The sequence below is a fragment of the Podospora anserina genome, chromosome 3, assembly GCF_000226545.1.
Source record: "Podospora anserina S mat+ genomic DNA chromosome 3, supercontig 2".
Lineage (NCBI taxonomy): Eukaryota > Fungi > Ascomycota > Sordariomycetes > Sordariales > Podosporaceae > Podospora > Podospora anserina.
This window is the reverse complement of record NW_001914856.1, coordinates 615,404-639,182: the sequence shown is the minus strand read 5'-3', so window position 1 is coordinate 639,182 and position 23,779 is coordinate 615,404. Positions and strand designations below refer to the sequence as shown.

Genomic DNA, 23,779 nt, shown 5'->3' with positions numbered 1-23,779 from the left:
TGGACGTCGTAGGCGAGATGTTGTGGTGGCACCAGGTGAAGATTGCGCGGGCTTTGTCGGTGGGCGAGGGGAAAGGGGAGCAGAGGTGGTGGGCTAGGTAGGAGATGGGGTCCTGCCTGGGGAGGGAGGTGTAGGGGTACTGGGCGGCGACCGTGTCAGGGCCGGAGAAGTCACGGCAGACGAGGCAGGAAGGGGGTGATGATGATGATGATGATGATGATGATGCTGCTGCTGCTGCTGCTGCTGCTGCTGCTGCTGCTGCTGCTGGGGAGGGGGTTGAGGCGGAGCGGACGGCTTCTATTTGGGAGATGCTTGGGCGGGAAGCGAGTGGAATAGGGGGTGGGACATCGTCGGCTGGTCTGGGTTTGTTGTTGAAACCTAGTTCCAGGGCGGATTTGGGGTTTTTGTAGCTTGATGGAGGGGGTGGGAGGCGTCTAGCTGGGAGAGAGGGAGATGGGGCCTCGGTTGCGTTCATCAGGGGTGACTTTGCTGGCCTGGATGGGAGCCGAGGGGGCAATGAGGGCCTGCCACTGGGAAGCTCTGGCATGGTTTGAGGTGGTGGCTCTGTCACACGACGAGGGAGAGGAGGGGTATTTGCGGCCTCTTCTTTCGCCTTGGCCTCAAGCTCACGACGAGTTGGTGGTAAAGGAGGGAGCTTTGCCTGCTCTAATGGGGGCGGAAGCCCTCTTCTTGGAGTCGGCCCATCTTGGTTCAGTGACAAACTAGACATGGTAGATATGTATGAGATGTCTGACGAGTTGGAATTCCTCCGGCCTCCAGGGGTAGGAAGAGTGAGATTTGATGATGGCCGGCGAGAGGGGAGAGCCGGCGGTGTTCCCTTGGCCGAAGAAGAATCCCGTGAAGGCAATGGAGGCGGGAGCACCCGTCCCAGTCCCGGGCCCGGTGCGGGTCGATCTCCCTTCTCAATGTCGGTGGTGGTCCGACGAGGAAGTGGTGGGAGTTTCTCCGTTGAGGCCCTCACTGGACGGGGTGGCATCACCGGAGCCGTCTCATTCTGGGGCTGTTGTGGTGATGGTGATGGTGTCGTGGTGGTGGTGGTGGTGATGGTGGCAGCCCTCACTGGAGGTGGCGGGGGTGGGGGTCGCTTCCCTGCTGTCGAAGGGGGCGCCTGAAAGTTCTTCTGGGCATTGAGAGCAGCAATGCGCTCTGCCAGCGAGTTGAAACGCGGCTCTTCTACGTCGGCCATTGTCGATGAGGAACAGTGATTGGCACCGTGTGTTGGGTGTGTGAGAAAAGATTAAAAGATTGAGTCTTCACACAGGGCTCGGTTGAGTTGTTGGCTGGTGGCACTGAAAGCCAAGGGAAATGATTCGCCCCAAGCAATCTACCCTGCCTCAATGATCAACCGCTGTGCCAACAGAGAGGGTTGCAATGGCAGGGAAAGGGCAAGACAGAAGAGGAGGAGAAGATAGTTTCTTAGGAAGTAGGTCTGTATGAGACATAAGCAAAAATGCTGCAACATAAAATCTTAATCATGTTACGGGCAGCCACTAATTACTGCGTGGATGCCTAGGCAATGGTGGGGTTAAATTGTTGAAGTTGATGCCCTGAGCGGATAGACGGCACTCTATGGGATAAGGTAGCCACAAGGGCCCTGCATGTCATATCTAAAGTCCCTGAAAATGATTGGATGGCGGAATACCGAGTCCTGGGCCTTCACACGGACCATCAAACATGAAAAAGAAAAAATCCGACGTTGGAGGTGGTTGCTTCAGAAAATGTGCCATTGGAATGGATGGAATTTCATGTTGAGGTGGTCCGAGCGTCACATGCTGGGGAATTGGGGATGCCCTGCGGACGGGTTCCCTGGCCACAAAAAAACCGAAGAAACTATACAATTAGCAGCCTTTCATACACACCGTTCTCACTCAAAGACAACCATAAAATTCTACCAAAATTCTTATATGTTTCAAAAGTACTAAAACAGTAGTGTTTAAAAGATGAGGGGATTTGATGAAGTGGTGGCTGAGAAAATTACGTTTTAATATCGACGTGGTTGTGTAAGTGACGGTGATTTTGGTGGTTTGCAGTCTTGGTTTTTTATGTGGTCAGGGAGGCGGGAGAGGCTCACCTGGACCCTCCCCCACCTGCCCTGCCCTGCCCGCTGCAGAGTGCTGCACATCCGCTAAGGCACCCCCCGGGCACACCCCGGCTCTTGGCCAGAACTTGTCGATTTCCCACCGTCTCTGCCGCACCTCGATAATGAACCCCTCTGCAACAACGAACGGCTGGCTGCTTCTTTGGCGCCAGCAAAAAAAAAAAAAAAAAAGACTGCCAGAATCAAAATCTTGCATTTCCATTCCGATACCCGTCTTCTTTCACTGCTTCTTGACTCAAATCTTCCTCTTCCTGCGTGCGCCCCCATCTTCTGCTAGGACGAGCATCAGATCCCATCCATCTTTATCGCCGATATGGCTTCGTCTCCGGGCAGGCAGAAACCACCTTTCTGCTTCATGGCCCTGCCAAACGAAGTCCAGAAAGAAATTGTCCGCAACTGCTCCCAGGCCGATCTGATATGCTTTGCCCTCGTGTCGAGACACTGCCGAGAACTCGCTGCCGCCCAACTCTATCGCAATTTCCATATTGTCTTCCCAGACGAAGATGACCCCGAATACGACTCGCCCATAGACGGCCTGGCCGGCGGTCTCGACACTTTTGTGACTAGCGACTACAACTATGCTCAGCACCTGAGAGACTTGTCTCTGGACACTCTCAGCGCCGGCCACAAAGCCGAAACAGCCTACAAGGCTTACCTGGCGAATCTCAGCTGCGGAAAGTTCATGAACACACTGCTGCTTATGACGCTGCGCAGGGCAAGGGCTCTCGAGAGGTTCAGGTGTGTCCATCTCGGTCTATTGCACATCCAGTACTGACAATTTCCTCTTCAGGTGGAATATCCGTGTCGAACTTAGTCGAACCCTCTACAAAGAACTACACAGTATCAAGACACTGGCCCATCTTCATGTTCGGTTACAAGAGGGACCTTCTATCTACGAAACGCCTCCTCCCCTTCCATACAATGCCGCCACCTCAACATCAGCCTCGCTGGGCGTCACATCTGTCCCGCCACCACCTCCCATGTCGAACTTACCCCCTCCACCACCCCCGTTTTCGACGCTGCCTCCGCCGCCCTCTGGGTTTTATGTGCCCGTGACCTCCGTCACAGTCAATGTGCCTCCGCCCCCTCCACCTCCCATGCCGAAGCCTCACCGACCGAAAGCCTTACGGAAGACGCCCCTTTCCAAGGAGCCACCGACGCTGTCGGGCTTCGGCAATCTGAGGAGTCTTTCCGTGTTGGATATCGACTCGCTCGATATGGTTACAGAGATCAAATCATGTGTTCGGAACTCCTCGGCAACTCTCACTAAGCTGAAACTCTCCTTTTCGGACAAGCTGGCTTCACAGGCCAGAAAACCTGCCCCCGAGGCGGATCCGGACGATTCAGATGTCGACGATGATTTCCAGCCTACCCCGGCTGGCTCTAGTTCAAACATGGCCAATGACATGAGCGGTCCTGCCAGAGCCTTCCGGGCCATGGAAGAGAAAAAGGCACAAGAGTCGGTGCTGGGTAGGATCTTGGATGTCGAGGTCTATCTAGTAAAAAAGCCGCCCAAAAAGCCGAAAGACAAGGGGAAGGAAAAGGAAAAGGAAAAGGAGACCAAGGTCGAGTCGAACGGGGGCAATGGAACGCACGAGTTTGCCCAGGCCTTGAAGACCGTGATGACCAGGATTGTGAAGGAGCTGAACGACAACACCGATCCAAGTGAGGTCAATGCTACCCAAAAGAATATTCTCGAAACTTTCCAGGCTGCCGCAACAAAATACGTTGAAGATACGATGAACAAGAGGGCAGAAAATTCAAATAAGCCAAGCACAAACGGGAGCTCAAGTTCATCAAAGACAGATGAATCGGTGGCAGAGGAGCCGGCGACCGCAGAGAGCTCAGGGGCTGCCTCGGTCGCACAGGCCTCGACAGAGCCTGCCAGTCTTTTTAGTGATGGCACTGCAGACGCTTCCAAGGACAAGCAAAAGGAGAATGATGTGACTCCTGAAGATATTGACATTGAGGTGCCCGAGGAGACTCTCCAGCTTGATGGTGCAGATGGCCCAACCAAGGACACCTCTTCGAAGGAATTCGGTATGACCCCGTCTGCCTCCACGACTTCCTTGGCCACGCCCTCCACGAGTGGCAGCGTGGTGTCGGCCGACGTGAACAAGGCTATGGCGAACCTAGCCGCGCAAAAAGCCAACTTCAAGACATTGGCTGAAAAGGTCGATATCTTTGAGACTCAAGCTAAGGACTTGACAAAGGATATTGAGAGGATGCGCTCCAGCGACACACCGGTCGATGTTAGCCGTGTCGCCGAGGCTGAGAAGCAGATGTACACCATCAGCCAGAGCATTGCAGACATCCACAAGGAGCTCACGACAGTCGAAGCCGAGATCAACGATGCCGAGAAGCAAATTCCCCGGCCATCTTCCTCCGTGTCCGCTGTTGATTCGATTGCGCTCAAAAACCAGCAGATGAATGACTACCTGCGGACAACAAGAGGTCTCGCTCTCCAGGTTCTAGCCATCTACCTCATCCCGGTCAAGGCTTCAGTTCTGTACCGGGCCATCGACCTCCGATGTCTCCGTCACTTGACGCTCCTGAACGTCGGCCCTCAAGCGCCAATCTGGGCTCAAATGGCCAAACTCAACAAGGAAGCCCCTCTGCCTCTGCGACACATCTTTACCGACAATGTCACACCAGCCTTTTTGACGTTTGTTCACGAGCTGGAAGCGGTGGAGGAGTTGTTTATGCTCGAGCGGGACTTCAAGTATAAGCCTGAGTCGTTTGCGCCCAGGACACCGACTACTATCGAACAGATTCGGAAGTTGGTGCTAAAGAAGCACATGCCTACGTTGAAGTACTTGATGATCAAGAACTTGGCGGATCCGAGCTGGGATCTGAACGAGAAGACGGTCTTGTTGCTGTGTAGGAAGGGGAGGGTGCTGGAGGAGCTGACTGCTTGTATGAGTATTAGGACTATGGTATGTTTTTTTCCCCCTTTTGGACTGGTTGATTGATACCAAGGTGCTGACGTGAAAAATAGCATACATTTATGCAGCGGCTTGCGGGGCTGGTGTCGTTGAGGGCGTTGCATATTGCCCAGCTGCGCAACGAGGACACGTGTGTCTGGGTCATGAGGGAGACGAAGAAGTTTTTGATTGATAACCTCTCTCATCACCCTCACCTAAAGCTGGAGTGGATCTCGATCGATGACGACGACAGGGTAGAGCGGCTTATCAGGGCGAGGGACTTGCCCAAGCGCAAAAAGGAGAAGAATAACAAGGTCAAGAAGATGAGTGCCACGACGGGGCTGGGGAGTACGAGCTCGGGGTTGATACTACCGTCTATCGAAACTGACGGGAGCGGAAACTCGGCGTGGTTGGATGCCATTGGGGGGAATGGGAGTAGTGATGAGAGTGAGGATAGTGGGGATGAGGAAGATGATGAGAGGTTCAGGGCGAGCAAGATTGAGACGGTGGGAGATATGAGGTTTTATGATGTTTATGGGGTGAAGATTTTTGAGAAGGAGGTTGTCAGTGGGCGGCTTTGATGCTGAGGGGAGGCAGAGGGTGTTGTATGGTTTGATTAGAAGATTTGGAAGTGTTTTTCTTTTTTTTTAGGGGGGGGGGGTGATTTAAAAATTATCTTGACTTTGCTGGTGGGAAAAGAATGGGAAAGGAACAGGAAAAAGAAAGGAAAGGAAAGGAGTAGTTGGCTGGTAGGATTAGGAATACCCCCCCACACCCCCGGCCTTTCTAACTGGTATGTGAGTTAGTGTTAGTTACAATAAGTGTTTGTATGTATATTGGGAAACAGGAATACATTTTTGGCGGTTAGCCCGTACTTTCTCAGGAAATGTGTCTTCCCCAATATTGGTGTTTCACACGCAACATGATGTTGGCAAAAGTGTTTCATTTTCCTGGCCTATACACCTTATGTACCCTCCTCAACCATGATATCAACGCCTGGTAATCTCACAGACAGACAAAACACCCACCGACTATTTACTTCCTCCTCTTCCCACCCCCACCACCCCCATCCCCAGCCCTCCTCTTCTTCCCCTCCCTCTCCCAGTACGCCTGCTTCTCCTTCTTCTCCCTATTCTCCAGCCTCTCCTCAATATCCGCCACCTTCTTCCTGTACTCCTGCCTCTTCTCCTCCTTCTTCGCCTTCCTCTTCGCAACCTGCTCTTTCCGGATCGTAGTAAGCTTCTGCATGAGATCCCTCGCCTTGCGCTCCTCTCCCGAAACCACCACGGCCCTCTTCTGCATGTACGTCTCCTTCCTCTGCTTCTTCGTCTGCACAATCTGCGACTTAAACGGCAGCTCGGCAGCCAGCTTCTTGGGCACCCTCAACGGGTTGAAATGCCGCTCCTGCCGCTCAATCTTGCGGTACTGGCTGTTCTTCAGCTGCGGCGTGGCCAAGTCCTCGGCGCGGCGGATCTCACCCGTCGAGCGCATCGACTGCCAGCCGATGAGGTTCGTCGCCGGGTTGTAGAACCTGTGCGGCTTGATGGGGTACCACGCGCGGAGGAAGACAATGTCGGACAGGAGAATTTTGTCCTCAAACGTGGCGCGGAAGTGGCCGTCTGGTTTTGACAGGGCGCGCTTGATCTGGCCGCGGACGCCCGAGACAGTCTTTATGGCCGCGCCTTCAAACTTTGCGATTTCGAGGGCAGTGTTGAACATGTCCTTGATGAAGGCGGTGTTCTTGAAGATTTTGTAGGGGGTGCCGGTTAGCTTGAGCTTCTTGACGATTTCGGTGGATTCGTCTACCGACAGGACCGTGCCGGTGGCTGCGATGCGGAAGCCCGGGTTGGAGGAGGAGAAGGACTGGAATGCGGTGAAGGAGGTGTTGGGGGCGATCAGGGGGCCGTAAAAGGTGCCGAAGCAGTGCATGTGCTCGGGTGTGTACTTGAGCATGCGGTTTCTCGTCCGGGAGTCGGAGATGGAGTAGATGGGGAGAGATTGGAATCTTCTCCAGCCGAGAGAGAAGATCAAGGGGTCGCCCGTCTTGAGGATTCTCTTGTGCCATCTGTGCTTCTTGATTCTGACTTGGACGAAACCAAACCTGTCCTCGGTAGCAGAGAGACCGCCCACGATGATGGGTCTCTTGGCCGAGAAGTTCTTGACAAACTCGGCTGGGACGCCCTCGAGAACAATCTTGCCGTACTTGCCGGCTCTGAAACCCTCAACCGCCGTCCTTTGCCTCTCATCAAGCTCTTCAAACTCGGCCTTGTTGATGTCAAGCTGCTTCTGAAGCAGAGCCTTTTGGGCATCGTACCAGTCGTCCTCGCCAAACTCATCATCTCCGCCGCCTTCTCGCCTAGCGACAGCCTTGTCGTTCTTGAAACCCTCGCGATCTTCTTCCTCGAAGCGTAGCTTGAGTTCTTCCTTGCGACGGGCGTTCTTTTCACGTTCAGCCTCCAAGCTGGCTTCTGGTGGCTCTTCACTCTCATCTTCATCGCCGTCCTCATCCTCGTCCTCGTCACCATCACCGCCATGCGCTTCCCCTGTCTCAAGATCCTCAAAAGCACCATCACCCTCGTCGTCCTCATCATCATCGTCGAGCCCGGAAAAGTCGTCATCGTCACCGTTCCCGCCCTCTTCATCAACCAGGTTCGCAGTCGAAAATCTGGTCCGGAGAGCCTCTACAGCATCCTCACTTGACCACTTGGCAGCCAAATCCTCATAGTCGAAGCTTGGTATCGCGCGGTCCTCGGTCAAATCTTCCTGCTCATCATCGCCAATCTTCCTGAAGAAAGTGTCGTCCTCGTCTTTCTCAATGTCCTCCTCCTCTTCTTCCTCTTCCTCGCACCTCCATTTCTTGAGAGCTTCTCTGGGACTGAGGGCAGTGTCGTACATGAATCTGGCAAGATCCACAGCACGGAACGGTCTTCTGTTTCCGTGAAGCTTACTGGCGCGCTCAAACATGCTATCCTTCCACTTCAGGGCACCGGCTTCCTCATCAGAACCCAAGTCTTCCATGTCAACGTCCTCGTCGTCCTCGTCGGAATCCAGCTCCTCGTCTTCGTCGCCAGAGAGAGAACCAAGGTCAGAGTCACTGTCGGCAAAGGCAAGGTCGTCTTCTGGTTGATCCTTGTCTTGCTGCTTCTTGAACATCTTGCCCAGCTTTGACATGTCGAATTCGTCCTCTTCAACGTCTGAGCCCTCTTCATCCTCCTCTCCGCTTTCGAAGCCCTCGTCGTCGGGAATTTCATCCTCGCCAGGCTCATCCCCAGCAGCGAAGCGCGCCTTCCTCCTGGTTTTCCTCCCGCTGTCGGCCTCTTCTGGGACTTGTGTGAGCTCCTGCCCGCTGGCAAACAGCTTGACACCCTTGTCAGTAGAACCAAGCAGTTTCCTCTCGCCCTGTAGATCAACAATAAGCTGCTCGCCCTCGCCACGTTCGACGTCCTCGGCGTCTTTGTCGAAAGCGAAACCGTTCTCCCTGGTGATGACAATGTGATCACCAGTAATCTTGAGACCACTACGGTCGGCCATTGGAGCCCACAGCTTCTTGTCCTTCTCGTCCAAGCGCCTCCTCCCAGTTTTTCCAGTGGCCTTCGCAAGTGCTTGCTCCATCGAGGGGGTCGGGCAAGGATCCGGCAGAGCTTCCATGCTAGCTATTGTGAAATCGCCCAAGCCCGCAATGTGTATCCTCTGCCCATCCGCTGCAAAGTTGGTACCGCGCAAATAGCCAGACAGCTCGATCGACCGGTCGCAATTCTCGTCCTCTTCAATCTTGGTTGGGTGAGTAATGTCGCGATAGTTGTCGATAACAGTGTAAGGGTGCGAGTTTCTCCATACGAGCGGACGAGGGTTCTTCATAACCGACAGGAAGCGGGAAAGGTTATGAATCTCCCGATCGGGGTAACGGCCGTTCAAAACACCAGAAAGATAGAAGAGATGGGCGCCCTGATACAATTCGTTCCACAACCTGTGCTTTAACCTCTTCTTGGCGTCCTTGAGCGCTTGTGGCTTTCTGAAGAGATCGAGATGGGTCAGAATACCGAAGACGTTTCCTGGCATACCGGTGGCGGCCAGGACGTTGAGGAACTCCATTGTCTCCATTTCGAATCCAAAATTTCCGTCAATCATCAGCAGGACAATGTCGGCGACCTTGGCGATGTCGACCATGGCTTCGAGCTCGTTGGGGCATTCGATAAAGGTTAATCGCTGCTTCTTCGAGGTGACGACCGTGATTGGTCCCACGGGGTCGGACATTGTTTCCTTTGCATATCGGCGGATGAGAGACTTTAGAAGGGTTGTCTTGCCCACACCAGGAGGTCCGACGATGGTGACGAGGCGCGGAGGAGGTTCATCGGGAAGACGGTCGACTTGGGGTACATGGAGGCGCTTCTCTTTGATATCGTGGGATCTCGCCGCCTGCTTTGCAAGTTTGCCGGGATTAGAGAAGGCAAAGGCCTTGGGGTTTTGTTCTTGAAGATACTGTTAGCGACCTCGAGGGATGATGGCGACTCTAATCGCATCGCAACGACCTGAAACCAACTTACGGCCTGTATGTTGCGCCTTCTTTTTATCCTTGGACTTCTTGGACGGCCTGTGAGGCTTATTTTGTTGTTCCATGGTTGCGCCGCGATGTTGTGGTTATTCGGGCGTTTCTGCACCGAAGAGTCCAGCAGCAAAACTCCAAGTCGCGACAAGTCTCCATTTCCAATTCGACCTGCGCAAAGCTCCAGAAATTTTTGGGCTGGCGGATCCTGGGCGATAAGCGATAAGCCCTATCGATAACAGATCCCTGCGGGGGCCCTGCATCATATGGTGGGGTTCACTTGGAGATGGGAGCGGGTGAGCGGGGAACAGGGAGGCAGCCTCCAGAGAGCAACCAAGATCTAAACTTGGTCCTTACAGCTTACACTGTAGACACTTACACTACAGTCTTGTACTATATCATCTGTAACTCGAGATGATTCCAAAACCAGTCGTCGGTGATCCTCAGCCTCTCCACTTTAGAATGCCTGGCCTGACTGGGATGGCTGAGCTTCGGCATGTCTAGTCTGAGGGGTTTGTCCCATTGCAACACCACTCCAGAGACGCTCTCGACCCTCCAAATGGGCAGGTGATTGCTTGCATGCGCGATATCACATCTCTCTCAAACTTCAGAAATGACTTGCAGTGCCCAACTGGGCAAGCCTCCTGCACGATGCCAGATTCGTAATCTGGCGTGCCAGGCAAAACAGGCGCGTATCCCGCGGTTTCCACCCCAACTGGACATGGAAGCGCTGTTAAAGTCCATAGAAGGCCGCCAGTAAGCGTCACAAGCTGAAACGGCTTGTATCGAACCGGCTGTAGTGCGTGATACACCGGGCATGACGTATTCCCCTCTCACCCCGCCGTCCTCGTGAACTAGGCCTCCACGCTTGTTCGTCTCCATGCCTGGGCAGCCTCGGCCAGATGTTTATAAGGAGGATCCGTACCCTGTCTCCATCTCTGCGATTTCTCTCTGCAAACACACAGTCTTTCTCCAACAGACCCAAGCCAACTACAACTACAACCATGCCTTCCTACATCGTATGTGGACCTATCGGCCATTGTATATTCTGATCGTTAAGCTAACATCACCACCACACAGGTGACCTGCAAGGACGACGCTACCCCCGAGCAGATCGAGGCGTAAGAAGATCCTTTCCCGGGATCTATCTCTCTACCGAACTGAAGCTGATACCGCGCAGGGCCAAGCAACATGCCAAAGACCAGGGCGGCACCATCGGCCACGAGTACACACTGATCAAGGGCTTCTCGTAAGACTCTCCCGATATCAGACAAATGAACAAAATGACTGACTCTGTCACCAACAGAGTCTCCTTCCCCGAGGACTCTGTCCAAACTCTTTCCAGCCACGAGCACGTGAAGGATGTTGAAGCTGATCAAGAGATGCGCACTCAATAAGGAGCTCAGGCCAGCCGTCCGGGAGCGGGATCTAGTGACGTGCGGGGCAGCGTGTGCCGTGACAGCGGGGCAGATAATCCCTGTCCAGCGGCTTATCGATATCGAGGGTTCGTGGTCGTTATGACGAGCGCTAGCTAGCAATTGACAGTCATTCTCTCTTTCCAGTGTTCATGTTGGACAGTGTTATTGATGTATTTAATCTTACCATCTCCAGCTTGCTCCCTCTCTTTTGACAGCATTTAGCAACTTGTACTCGCACAGTTTCAGTTTAATCGTGCCGCGTTCCATTCTTTTACTCAGCTTTGACACAGCTTCAACTACACATCAGCACTTTGATAATATGGGCCCCACGGCGAGGTTGATACGGTTGTCGACGCCCTCCCGTATTGTCCCAGGACTTGTCAAAGGACGATACCTGGCGCGAAGGGCGTCATCGACATCACAGAACCCTAATAAGGAAGCCCCCGTTGCCCACCACCACCGACCTCCGAGTCACCACCACCATCACGTCACTTATTCCGAGACCGACGATGCTGTCCCGTGGCTAGCTAAACAGCCCCTACATCGATTGAGTCTGGCAGACTTGGTCAAGTTTGTCTTCCTATCCCTTCCAACACGATGGCTCCAATCACACCACAGCGTCTAACACCTTTTCTCCTAAAGACATGGCCGACCACCCCTCAGCGCCGAAGCCCTCCTCTCCTCGGCGCGCTTCACCCTCTCCCTCCTCCCCATTCGACTAGCCCATAGGATCCAGGCCCTCCGCAACCTCCCCTATATCGTGGTGTCCAACCCCAACATCCGCAAAATCTACAACAACTACCAACACTCACTCTCCACCCTCCTCCCCTGGCAAGGCCGCACAATCTCTAACCTCGAAGACGAAATCCGCTTCACTGAAGTCCTCGCCGAGCTAGTCCAAACCCACACCGACACCATCCCCATTCTCGCCCGGGGGTTCTTGGAGTGCAGGAAATACATCTCCCCCGGCGAGGTAACCCGCTTCCTCGACCAGCACCTCCGCGCCCGTATCGGGACCAGGTTGGTAGCCGAGCAGCACATCGCCTTGCATTATTCCTCCAGCCCGCACTTTGACCCACCCTCCTCCCCTACACCATGCCCTGAAACCCCGGGGTACATCGGGGTCATTGACACGGCCCTCCGCCCGGCATCAACAGTCGACTCGTGCGGCAGTTTTGTCGCCGACATCTGCGAGCTCAATTATGGGGTGAGACCAGAATGGTTCATCAACGGCAGCCCCGAGACAACCTTTGCCTTTGTCCCCACACACCTAGAGTACATCATCACCGAGCTCCTCAAGAACGCTTTCCGGGCCACAGTCGAAAACGGTCAGAGTAAATCCCCGGTGGAGATCACCATAGCTCCCGAGCCACCTTCGTCCGTCACAACCCCCATCACGCTCTCCCCACCGTCTGTCTCTTTGGGGGCGTTCAACAAAGACCATATCCAGCCCCTTGACGACAATGCCCCCGGGGTGACGATCAGAATCCGGGATCGGGGAGGTGGTATCGGCCCAGAGGTGCTGCCGCACATTTGGTCTTACAGCTTCACCACCTTTTCGGAGAATGAGGACGATCCCCCTGGGGCATGGAGCGATGACGCGCTGAGCGTGATCTCGGCGGCGAGCAGCGGGGGGAGCTCGATTGCTGGGCTGGGGTATGGGCTGCCGTTGAGCAGGGCGTATGCCGAGTATTTTGGGGGTGGGATCAAGGTGCAGAGTTTGCATGGGTGGGGGACGGATGTGTATTTGAGGTTGAAGGGGGTGGGGAGGATTGAGTAAGTTTTCTGGTCCTGATGGTTGAGGGGGGGGGTGGGGGCTAATGATGGGGGAACAAAAACAGGCAGAAGATGAGTACGGGGAAGAAGGCGGAGGGGGAAGGTGGGAAGGCTTAGGGGGTTTTTGAGTGCGGTTCTGAGGGTGAGAGGGGAGAAGGGCTTGAGAAGGAGGAGGAGAAGGGGAGAAGGGAGACATCAAGAAGGATGACGAATGGGTGGATGATATAAATAAATCTCACTGGAGAGATTTGAAAAACAGGCGTTGGGTTCATCTTTTTTGGCAGCGTTGGAGTTTATGTATCAAACAATTTTTTCTTCTTTTTTTTCTATTCGGTAGAAGCAAGGTTGATAGGTAAGGGTGGATGACATTTGAGGCAGAGCGTCAAATCCAAATATATGATGTTTAAACGATATTGTGAAGGATGACGGCTCTTCTCTCACACTTTGAGGGTCGGTCCCATCCCACTGCTTCGCCATTATTAGGAGATGCAGTTAGAACAGAGAGAGAACTCAATCATAATGTCCTACAGCAAGACAACTCGACTACCTAAGTACCTGAAACGATCTGATGATCCGAAACCCCATACCAGAAACCCAATACCATTCCTTAAAAGAGAGAGCTATAATAATAAAATAAAAATACTATTAAACAGCCCCCGGAGGCGGCATCACAAAATGAAAAAAGTGCCTCGTGTTTTCTGGCTTTTGTATGTGTGTGAAAAACGACCGCGCTTTTCCAAATTCTCGTTTCTCTTTTGGGTTTTCCGACAACCGTAAGGAAGAAGAAAGAGTGGCGTCGATAAATAGATGAGAAAATAATCCCCCGACCATAGAATGCTGGAAAGGGTGAGACAGAAGAGATATCACAAGTCTGAAACTGAGAGAGCATCCAGGCTTAGATATCCCTCACCAACCTCGCCCCTACCCAAGCATAAGGGTAGTTTCTCTGGTACCAATTGACACTGCTCCTCGTTAGCCCCTTGTTCAACATGGGAGAAAAAAAAAAACTCACAAACTCCTCCTCCCCGCAATCCTCGGGTGCGTCGCCCAGCTCCCCCCAAGAACAACATTATGCTTCCCGTCAAAAAAATCAGCCGTATACCCTGGATACAACCCCATCGCCTCAAACCCCTCCCACTCCTCCAGCACAGAACTAGTCCACTCCCACACACCGCCCATCTCCGCCTGCCCAGCCAGTTTATTCCCCTTCCCCGTCACGGGTACAGGATGCCAGTTGTGCAAGCCGACATTTGCGTCTGAAAGGTCAATAAACAAATCAGCCTCCCCACCAGCATCAGAAGAAGCAGTCGTCGTAGTGGGGGTAGCAGGGGGAGAAATCTCCACCCCGTTGTTGCAGAGGTGACCATTCACGGCGGGGACTGTCTTTCCGAGTTGGTTTTCCACGTCCTTCTTCTTCTTGAGCTCTTCTGCGTATTGATAGATGCTGCGGGTTTCGAAAAAGGTGGGGATGCGTCCGCCCATGTAGGTGGCGCAGGAGGAGAGTTCGTCGTATGACGCAAAGACTGGCCAGTCGAGGGCGAGGGAGAGGGGGACGGGGCCGTAGATGGTGCGGACTGCTTTGTTGTGGAGGAAGGATTCTGGGAGGGGGGAGGTGGTTCCGTTGGTGTGGTTGGATGGGGGGATTTCCACCCATGAGGCGGGGAGTTTGTTGCTCGAGGTGTTGTAGAGGTATTGGGCGTATTCTTCGTTGGTGATGGGGCGGCCTTGGGCTTGGAAAGAGTGGACTTTTACCCGGCGGACAGGTTTTTCGTTGTCCCTGTTTTTGTTAGTGATGTTCATGTTGATGAAGGGGGAAAAAAACCTACCAGCCATACACATTATCAATGTCCGTCCCGTCCTCTGGATCATCCAACCCGATGGTGACCTCCTGCTCCGGAATATCAAACCACTCATTCACCACCCCCTCCCCCTTCGCCCTGGCCGCCAGCTTCTCCCAGTCCGGCGCCGGCACGTGCGACGGCGGCAGCGTCCTGTCGCTCTGCAGCATCATGTACAGCAGTGTCTCCAGGTGCATGAGCTCATGCTCGAAGCCCACCCAAACCGCCCGACCCACATGCCGCGGGATGCTTTCGGCACCGCTTGCATACATGCTCTGTACGCGAGCTCGCACCCGGTTTTGATAGGCCAGGACATCCTCCACCGAGGGCCATTCGTCAGGTATTTCCGAGTGGGCATGGCACAACTCGGGGTTGTCGACATCAGGGTCGATCCCTCTCTCAAAAATCAGCGAGTACGTTTCCGGTTCCGTCAGCGGCTCCTTGGTCGTCTTGCTCAGCTGGATGTCGAGGAAGGTGGGGATGTGGCCGAGGTAGAAGATGCAGGCGTTGCGGAGCTTGATGGGCTTCTCGAACAGCTCCTCGTGCGGCAGCATCTCACGTGTGACAACATCCCATGCCGCCCAAACCGCCTCCCAGTCCGATATGGTTGGAAGGGCGCTGCGGGCGTAGACGGAAGGAATCAGGCTGAATGACATCTTTGACTTGGTGAGTAGATGAAGGCCTGCATATTGCTGCTGTTAGTCATTCCTTGCTCTCTCTGTCTCCGTCTCTCTCCAAGTGAAATAAGACTATGTTAACAGCCTGGGTCCTTGGCTGGCCGTTGACCCCGCAGCCCAACACACACCCATCGGTAGACCATGGTGGCCAGTGGGGACGACCTCTTCCCGCAGTAAAGGGCACACACAATCGAGATGTGTTTCACGGCGCAGAAGCAAATCGTACGACTGGTCCCACGTGTCAAAAGGTCAAAACGTGGGGTAAAGCTTGGGTAAAATCATCGTTGACCGGCCGGTCAAGAGAGAGAGAGAGAGAGAGAAAGAACCGCGCAGAGCCCAGTTGCCGCCGGAAAATAGGGATATAGGTAATGTGTGTGAAAGGGAAGGCAGGTTGCTCACCATATTCTGTGCCGTGCATCCACTTCCCCTTCTCGGTCATACCGGCCAGGTCCCACATCTTCCGTGTCTCCTCCGGAGACCACTTCAGGCTCTCCTCGACCTGGATTCGCTCGTGGGGCCGGATGACTTGGCCAAAAACGGTCGTGTCACGTACCGGTGAGTAGAAGGCTTGATGGCGCCCTCCCTCGGCGTCATGGACGTATTCACCAATTACCCTCCAGTCCCTTTCGTGGAAGGCAGCCTGTCCAAGGACCCTGTTGGCATGGCGAAGACCATTCAGAATGAACCTAGGTCCCCCGTCAGTTGCTCAAGTTCCCTTCATATATGCAGCTTGTCAAAAAAGGGGCGGGTGGTGAGCATGACGTACTCATGGGTGATGCCCTCCTTGTCTGTGTGTGATCCCACAAAACTACAAGTCAGCGTAATAATCACACTACAGAGTGCGTGCGGTAGGACATACCATTGTAGGCGTGGCTGTTCAGGTATGACGGTCAGCGAACCTTGAAATCAAAGCTGCACGAAGGGGGAACTGGATGGAACATACTAGACTTTGGCCGGGTCGTTGCAAGCATCCAGCCCAATCAGCATGGTGTCACCATGGCTGAGGACATCGGAGAACGACTTGAGAAACGAGGCGGCCGCGCTTCGCTCGAAATTCCCTGGCAGAGTTGCGTTAGGTTCAGGTTCTTCCTGCTGCTCTCAAGTCGGGCACAAATGGGAGGGACACTCACCAATGCTTGACCCAAGACTCATTATGCACTTCCTTCTTGAAATATTGGATGGGTCCTTGAGCCACTCCCGCCCATCGTCGTACGTCCCAAACAGACCATGAGCTCGGACATGCTGATATGCGGGAAGCTGGGCAAGGGTACGCTCGAGCTCTTGCTTGGAGAGATCCAAAGCGTAGTAGTCAATGCTCTTGCCGGCGTCCTCGAAAGCTTGCAGAAGCAGATTCACTTTTCGAAGGTTTCTTTGGGACCAAAGGTCAGCATAACAACACCCCCCACAACAAAACCGCGCTGCCATTGGACTCACCCACTGCCGAGTTCGATAACCATAGACTCTGAAGGAATGCTGCCGGCAATCTCTTTGGCCGACGACTCGAGCACTTGAATCTCATCGTTGGTCAGGTAGTACTCTTCCAAATACGTAATCTGGAATTCTGTCAGCAACTTCGCTCGCCCTTCACTCCCGACGACTCAACGAAAAAGACATGCCTTCTCAAACAACTGCAACCCTCTCTCGTCGTACAAGAGCAGTGTGGGAAGCTTTCTGGGCCCTTCCTTTGGACAGAACTGGGAGACAATGTCGGCCTTGAGGTTTGTCTCGACCTCGACACGGCGGATATCAATGATGTCAACCTTGGGATGACTGAACAGCTTGGGTTTTGTCTTGTCCTTGGCAGCAGCGGCGGCCTTGAGGCTAGCAAGTGCACCGTACGCCATGACGGTCAAATCTGGAGCACTACTAGGCATCGTGGAGAACTAAACCGTGTGATGGTGTGATGTTGCCAAACAATCGACGACGGATTGACGCCAGAGGGAACTGGAATGAAGGTACTTATATAAGAGAGGATGGTGTATTCCGATCCAGATACCGGATCGCCGAACAAAGAACGGGATCTAGCTTGGCGGCTCGCGAGGGGGGGGAGTGAGGAAGGTACGGGGAGGTAGGTAGGTAGGTAGGTAAGCTGTACGGGTTAACGCCGAACCTATCCAAGAAAACGCTACCTTATAGTCATCTTGGAAAGTGAGGTAGGTACCTGGGGAGTATAGAGGTTAAAAATATCAAGGGGCAGAACACCGCATGTAGCGTGACCAGGGCGGGACTCATGACCAAGATGGCCCCAGAAGGGTGGACAGCAAGAAGCGTCCCTGGTGGATCGGCCCCTTCCATTGCCAATCAGAGCGTCAAGTGGACACCATGAAAAAGGTTCTGTTCGAGTCTGTATGGATGGGAAAGAGGTGCCGGGACTGGCGGGTGCTAGCCGGCCGCTAGTTCGCCTGTCTCTTGTTATGTCCCATGTATGTACCTGTTCCTATAGCTCGTACTTTGGATTCCAGAAGGAATGTTGTCTCTGTCGGGAGGGCTCAAGACGGAATCTTTTTGTCATGGAATGCAGGCCGGGCACCGCCTCATTCTGGAGAACGTGGGAGTTGGTGATGCAAGGGACAAATCACAAGACAGATGGTGTTGCGGGCCCCACGCCGGGCGACTGGAGCAGAGGTTAGCGTCTTCTTCTCGTGCATATGTCGTGTTCCTGACCGAATGCCGCCTTCTTGCCATAGGAGCCGGCAACGGGCGGGGGCGGGTGCGTGTATGTACAGTAGATGAAAATCCGGGGAACATGGCCATCGTCCAAGCAAGTGACAGGCGGGAGACGGGACGAGGTGTCTCACTCTCAGGGCGGGCGGTCAACAAGACAAGGTACAAAGTTGAATTAGTGCTCTGGAAATTCCATGTTTTCTTCCATGCCAAGCTTGGTAGGAACGAACGATCAGCTTGACAGGCACAGCCAAGTGTGGATTGGAGAGGAGCGATGGACCCGCAGAGCACTCGTCATCTTGACTCTACCTTACAACTTCTCTTCTCTTTGCCTCTGTCTCGGGTACCTGTAGCGGAAAAGACACGGATATGTCCCAATGGAGGAACGGATGATGAGGCCACATCCTCATTACATCTCATCTCATCTCAGATGTTGCGAGGGAAGGAATATGACGATGTAGACAGAGAGCCACACGCCACGATGAACCCCGTCGTTACCCCTCACCACCATCGGCAAACCCCGCCTTATACAACGCATCACAGCTCGCAGCTCGCAGCTCGCGTCCGGTAGCAGCTGGAGTTGAACGATCTCGAGGTTCTTCTGCTGAGTACTCGCATCTTTTTGCTGAGAAGGGTACAGCCCACATGGAGATGCATGGGCTCGTTGAAGCCCGATGGAGCAAAAGGGGTCACAACGCCGTCGATCACATCAGACATAACAAGGTCATAGAGTCCTTGCAGCAAGCATCTCGACGAGGTTCCCTTTCTCGACGCGAAAATTTCCGTCTTTTATTTTCGCCCTTACGGCGGGGCAAATTTGAAACAATCCAGCGAGAGAAAAGACAACAATGACCAATCGTCGACGTCATCCCCATCCCCCATCAGCAACAGTCCCATTCGCGAATCGACAATCGGGCCAAGCCGGACTAGGCTCTGATTTGTCGGCCTTCCACCCGACCCGCAATGGTCCGGAACGGTGACCAGCCTCCCTCTCCCCTGCCCCAAACTCCCGGGGCCACCCCACGCCCAGACAACGCCGGGTCCGCCGGACCACACACCAAAAAGGCACGCTGCATGCCGACCACAGCAGCAACATCCACCGGACGAACAGCTCGAGATTCGTTTGGTGCGGGGAACCTGGTCTATCAACATTCAACACCAGTCATCGGCAAGAGTTCGCTTGCCGACGGCTATCTACTGTAGCTGGTCTCGTCTCCAGAAACCAACATGTTGTCAAGTTTGTCGATCTGCCTGCCGGACAGCCATTCTGTACCTGGACGACACAAAGCCGATGTCAAGTGTCGATCCGTCTAGTAGTGCCTTGCAGCACCCTCGTCGCCTTGGCAAAAAGTTCCTTATTGTTGACATCTCTCTCGGAAGAAAAAGTAGTGCAACAAAGGTAACCCCAACTGACGGGTTCGTAGAGTTTCATCTCTCTCGTAATCCGTACCACGATCAGCTGATGCTTAAGTTTTCGACCGCCGGTAGGACGGAAATCTAGCCCACTACATTGATATGATTTATCGATCTCAAGAGGATCTTCACATGGTCATGTGGCCACTGCTTGTTCTTCTTTTCGCACCGGCATATAGAAAATGCGGCATAGCCTTATCCGATGCTTGGGTGAAGCTTTCATTCCCGGAGCGAGGGGCCGAGCGCGATCCGGCATGGGGGCACACCGACTCGGGGGGGGGGGACATATGTCATCTCTTGGGACCCGAGGATATTGGGTTTTTTCCTCACCGCCTGTCGTGCTTTCTTTTTTTGGATTTTTGGATTTTTTTTGAGGAAGTATTTTCTGGGGTAAAAGTGGTCAAGTGATCATTGCGATGCTGTCCCAACAAATCGTTGATGCTGGAGAAGAAAGGGCGGGGAGTGGGACAGACCGTTGGCGATGTCGTGGCTGTCGATCGTTCTCTCCCCTCTTCAACTCTCTACCCTACGATACCTAGGTCACCTGACACCGCGTACACTCTCGCGCCGCGGGGTACTCTCGACACGACAGAAGCGTGTCAAGCCCCTCCAATGAATCCCATTGGGGAGGAAAGGATTCGAGTCCGAAGTCCGAAGTCAAGAATATTATGTACATTACTGGTGTCTGATGGAACGCTGTAACAGATAATCGGGGTCAAAGTTGGCCCGGTGGTTACGTGTGCTCGTGTGGGATGGATGTTGGTTCACAAAGGGCAAGGCAGCCGAGTAGTTGATGGCAGCTTCCGATTTACCTACCTAGGTAGTCAAAAATCTCACAACTTCAATCCTGACAATCAACCTCCGAAACTGATCAAAATGGCGGACTCGGAACAGCAAATCAAGAAATACCGCGGCAACTGCCACTGCGGTGCATTTGTCTTTGAGTTTGAAGCCCCCGAGATCAAGTCAGGTGTGATTTGCAACTGCAGTATTTGCTACAAGAAGGGGTATTTTGCTATTACTCCGGGGGTTGAGCTGAAGATTGTCAAGGATGGGGGGACTATCAAGCAGTATCAGTTTGGGGAGAAGAAGTGGAAACATCAAGTGAGTCTCAATCATCATATACAACCGTCGCTCAACTAACAGACTTGTGTAGTTCTGCAGCAAATGCGGCACCGCAACCTACGGAACATCCGAGTTCTTCGACCCCCCGATGAACATGGGCATCAATGTACGTTTTACACCAACGTTCTCTTTACATCATCACCTCACTGACCATCATCCAACAGGCCCGCTGCATCCAAAACCTCGACATCTGGGCCCTCCAAGAGCGACAGTATGCCCCCTTTCTCCCCCCTTCTCTCCCGCAAACAACTAACACCCCCTTCCAGCGTCGACAGCACAGCCCACCCACCCCCTTACACCCCCCCTACCCACCCCGGCCCTCTCCCCTCCCCTCAGTCAATCCCAGACAACCAAGGAACCCTCTACCACGGCTCCTGCCACTGCGGCGCCGTAACCGCCGCCCTCAAAGTCGACCACCCCTTCGAGAGCCAATCCTACAAAGGCATGCTAGCAGAGTGCAACTGCAGCCATTGTATCCGTGTAGGTCCCCCCCGTTCCCCCCTTGCCAACCCATCTGACAGCCCTCTGAACAGGGCGGCTACGTCTGGGCCTACCCAACAAAAGACCAGCTTGTCATTTCCGGGAGGGAAAACCTCACCTGGTATGAATTCAACCAAAAGATTGTCCGCAAAGGATCGTGTAAACACTGCGGGGTGTTGGTTCTTGCCGAGCCGGTGCCTATCCAGGAAGTGGAGGAGGTTTCAGAGGAGATGAGAAAGTTTAGGGAGGGGTTCAAGGATATTCGACCGGTTAATTTGAGGGTGGTGAATCAGGATGAGTTGGATGTGGAGGGGTTGAGACGGGGGGGAAGGGTGAGGCAGGCTAGGAGGGCGGGGGAGGGGGGGGAGTATGTGAATCCGTGAGCATCATAGAAGAGAGGGAAGGTGGTGGGTGAGATGTCGTTATGATGATGGCCGGTTGTTTTGTTTGCTTTCTGCGCTATGGGAAGGTGCGAATTTTGTGGGAGAGTACCTCATATGAGTATTGTGTGAATCTCAATCTTCAACAGATTTCGCCTTGAGATTTAGGTTGGTGGTGAGAATCGCTCGGAAGGATATGCGTGTCACAACTGGTATCGAAGTGTGTATTCAACATCAGAACGCTGTTATGGTCTCAGGTCGACAAACATCAGCTTCGAAAACAAACATGAATGCGTCTAAAATTAAGTCCCTCTAATAGAATGGTTGGCATTATCTCATCCGATGGATTTGGTCACAAGATCATGAGAGCTGGAGTATTGAGGCAGTGTTCAGGTGACCGCGTGTTCTCGGGTATCAGACCACTTATTTTCGAGTATGTAAACAGCTGCCCCTCATCCAACCTCTTGCTATCGGCTTTACACCTACAACTCGACAAAGCCCATCTCCAAGATCTCAAGTCCTATATTTGAGAGTCAACAAATCTTATTTTCCAAGGGAAGGAAAAAGTCAAGGTTTTCGCCGCCCTCCGATAACAACCATCTTAACTGCACAAGGCAGGTGCAAAAGACCTTACCCCACTTTAAACCTCCCCTCTTATTTTCATCATCCATTCCATCCCTCATCATTCAACTCACTTTGTAACTTTTACCCCAACAACCACCAACATCACAAACCTCACCTTCAAACTTGATCAAACTCCCAGACCAAAAAAAAAAAAAAAACAAAACAAAACAAAAACAGCCCCCAAACCATCAAAATGTCCTCCCAAATCCCCCACATAACAATCCTCGGCTCCCTCAACACCGACCTAGTAGCCTACGTCCCCCACCACCCCCTCCCAGGCGAAACCCTAACCGCAACCTCCTTCCTCACCTCCCCAGGCGGCAAAGGTTCCAACCAAGCCGTCGCCTGCGCCAAGCTCTCCCGCCCCCGCGACCTCTCCTCCCCCTCCGCCCACGTCTCCATGGTCGGCGCCGTAGGCTCCGACTCCAACGGCGACCTTTTGTTGTCTAACCTCGCCACCCACGGGGTCGACTCCTCCCTGGTAACCAAACTCCCCAACAAGAAAACTGGCATCGCCATGATCGTCGTGGAGGCGGAAACAGGCCAAAACAGAATCATCATCTCCGGAGAGGCGAACCACCAAGTAGGGGAGGAGTACGTTACACAGGGGGGGTGGTTGGACAAGACCGATTTGTTGATCATGCAACTCGAAATTCCGATGGGGACTGTACTCAAAGCGGTGGAGGAGGCGAAGAGACGGGGGGTGGATGTTTTGCTCAATCCGGCCCCGGCGAAGATTCTGCCGGATGGGGTTTATGACGGGTTGAGGCATTTGGTTGTTAATGAGACGGAGGCTGCCATTCTTGGGGGGGTTGAGGAAAAGGAGCTGGATACGCTGGAGGGGTTGGAGAGGGTTGGGAAAGGGTTCGTGGGGAAGGGGGTGGAGAATTTTATTGCTACGCTTGGGGGGAGGGGGGTGTTTTACTTGACCAAGGGGGGAAGGAGTGGGTTGATCGAGGCTGAGAAGGGGGTCAAGGTTGTTGATACTACTGGGGCGGGGGATACGTTTGTGGGGAGGTATGCGCTTGAGGCTGCGAGGGCGAGGAAGGAGGGGGGGGAGTTTGATGTTGGGGGGGCGGTGGGGAGGGCGAATAAGGCGGCGGCGGTGACGGTTACGAGGGAGGGGGCGGCGAGGAGCATTCCTTGGAGGGATGAGGTTGAGTAGATGTGAGGACGTGGAAGTGTGGTCAAGATAATCGGGGGTGTTTTACCGAGGTTGGAAAATAGAGATGATTCTATGACAACTCAAGCACAGCGGCGTTTCATCAGCAAGTGATCCGGAGCGTGGAGCGAAGAGGCAGGAAGCAAAACCTCTCTTGTAGAGGTGGCATGTATATTTTATATGTAGTCTGCCTTGTAATGCTCATCCCACAAATTAGCCAATCAACAGCCAAGCAAATATCTGTAGCCAGTATAATATCTCCCCGTTGTGTGGTCCTGTAGCCCCCTAGGTATTCTCGCGACCCTTGTCCCCAGTCCGAGATTCTATAAACCCGTAAAACCCCCCCATAATGTTACATAAGAAACCGACACAGAAAACGAAAAGAAAACAGTTAAGGAAATATGTATACACAAAAGAAAACCCCCCCCAAAAAAGAATAAAAACCAAAAAAAAACCAAAAGAAAAATCCAAAAAAAAAAAAAAAAAAAAAAAAAAAAAAACAAATAAAAAAAACCAAAACAACACAACGCCCCCTAAAAACTGCAAAATGGTATCTTTTTCCGCCGCGGCCAAAAAAACTCCTTCCCCCTTCCCCCTTACCCCTTCCCCCTCATTATCCCCCCTTCCCCTTCCAAT

General features: G+C 53.3%; 9 protein-coding genes across 9 annotated transcripts; 5 read left to right on the top strand and 4 right to left on the bottom strand.

Annotated features, from left to right (window-relative positions):
* Window position 1: 1 nt before the first annotated feature.
* On the bottom strand, window positions 2–1,207 carry PODANS_3_3620 (uncharacterized protein; the record flags this gene model as incomplete). Its single annotated transcript, XM_001909112.1, has 1 exon — window positions 2–1,207. A coding segment is annotated over one exon (1,206 nt), but the record flags the coding sequence as incomplete, so codon positions are not given.
* A 1,225-nt stretch (window positions 1,208–2,432) lies between these two features.
* Window positions 2,433–5,624, top strand: PODANS_3_3610 (uncharacterized protein; the record flags this gene model as incomplete). The annotated part of the gene is made up of 3 exons (XM_001909111.1): window positions 2,433–2,857; window positions 2,910–5,055; window positions 5,133–5,624. The coding sequence occupies 3 exons, from the start codon at window positions 2,433–2,435 to the stop codon at window positions 5,622–5,624; spliced, it is 3,063 nt and encodes a 1,020-aa protein (XP_001909146.1).
* A 454-nt stretch (window positions 5,625–6,078) lies between these two features.
* On the bottom strand, window positions 6,079–9,815 carry PODANS_3_3600 (uncharacterized protein; the record flags this gene model as incomplete). The annotated part of the gene is made up of 3 exons (XM_001909110.1): window positions 6,079–9,512; window positions 9,588–9,642; window positions 9,702–9,815. Coding segments are annotated over 3 exons (3,603 nt in total), but the record flags the coding sequence as incomplete, so codon positions are not given.
* A 673-nt stretch (window positions 9,816–10,488) lies between these two features.
* On the top strand, window positions 10,489–10,983 carry PODANS_3_3590 (uncharacterized protein; the record flags this gene model as incomplete). The annotated part of the gene is made up of 4 exons (XM_001909109.1): window positions 10,489–10,605; window positions 10,667–10,707; window positions 10,767–10,835; window positions 10,893–10,983. The coding sequence occupies 4 exons, from the start codon at window positions 10,489–10,491 to the stop codon at window positions 10,981–10,983; spliced, it is 318 nt and encodes a 105-aa protein (XP_001909144.1).
* A 340-nt stretch (window positions 10,984–11,323) lies between these two features.
* PODANS_3_3580 (uncharacterized protein) lies at window positions 11,324–12,784 on the top strand (the record flags this gene model as incomplete). Its single annotated transcript, XM_001909108.1, has 2 exons — window positions 11,324–11,574; window positions 11,668–12,784. The coding sequence occupies 2 exons, from the start codon at window positions 11,324–11,326 to the stop codon at window positions 12,782–12,784; spliced, it is 1,368 nt and encodes a 455-aa protein (XP_001909143.1).
* Window positions 12,785–13,675: 891 nt separating this feature from the next.
* Window positions 13,676–15,274, bottom strand: PODANS_3_3570 (uncharacterized protein; the record flags this gene model as incomplete). The annotated part of the gene is made up of 3 exons (XM_001909107.1): window positions 13,676–13,742; window positions 13,793–14,557; window positions 14,607–15,274. The coding sequence occupies 3 exons, from the start codon at window positions 15,272–15,274 to the stop codon at window positions 13,676–13,678; spliced, it is 1,500 nt and encodes a 499-aa protein (XP_001909142.1).
* Window positions 15,275–15,536: 262 nt separating this feature from the next.
* On the bottom strand, window positions 15,537–17,169 carry PODANS_3_3560 (uncharacterized protein; the record flags this gene model as incomplete). The annotated part of the gene is made up of 7 exons (XM_001909106.1): window positions 15,537–15,981; window positions 16,062–16,083; window positions 16,155–16,168; window positions 16,239–16,353; window positions 16,426–16,664; window positions 16,730–16,848; window positions 16,912–17,169. The coding sequence occupies 7 exons, from the start codon at window positions 17,167–17,169 to the stop codon at window positions 15,537–15,539; spliced, it is 1,212 nt and encodes a 403-aa protein (XP_001909141.1).
* A 3,079-nt stretch (window positions 17,170–20,248) lies between these two features.
* On the top strand, window positions 20,249–21,360 carry PODANS_3_3550 (uncharacterized protein; the record flags this gene model as incomplete). Its single annotated transcript, XM_001909105.1, has 5 exons — window positions 20,249–20,476; window positions 20,529–20,603; window positions 20,662–20,708; window positions 20,764–20,977; window positions 21,031–21,360. The coding sequence occupies 5 exons, from the start codon at window positions 20,249–20,251 to the stop codon at window positions 21,358–21,360; spliced, it is 894 nt and encodes a 297-aa protein (XP_001909140.1).
* Window positions 21,361–22,174: 814 nt separating this feature from the next.
* PODANS_3_3540 (uncharacterized protein) lies at window positions 22,175–23,146 on the top strand (the record flags this gene model as incomplete). Its single annotated transcript, XM_001909104.1, has 1 exon — window positions 22,175–23,146. One exon carries the CDS (start codon window positions 22,175–22,177, stop codon window positions 23,144–23,146), a length of 972 nt encoding a protein of 323 aa, XP_001909139.1.
* Between the last annotated feature and the right edge of the window lie 633 nt (window positions 23,147–23,779).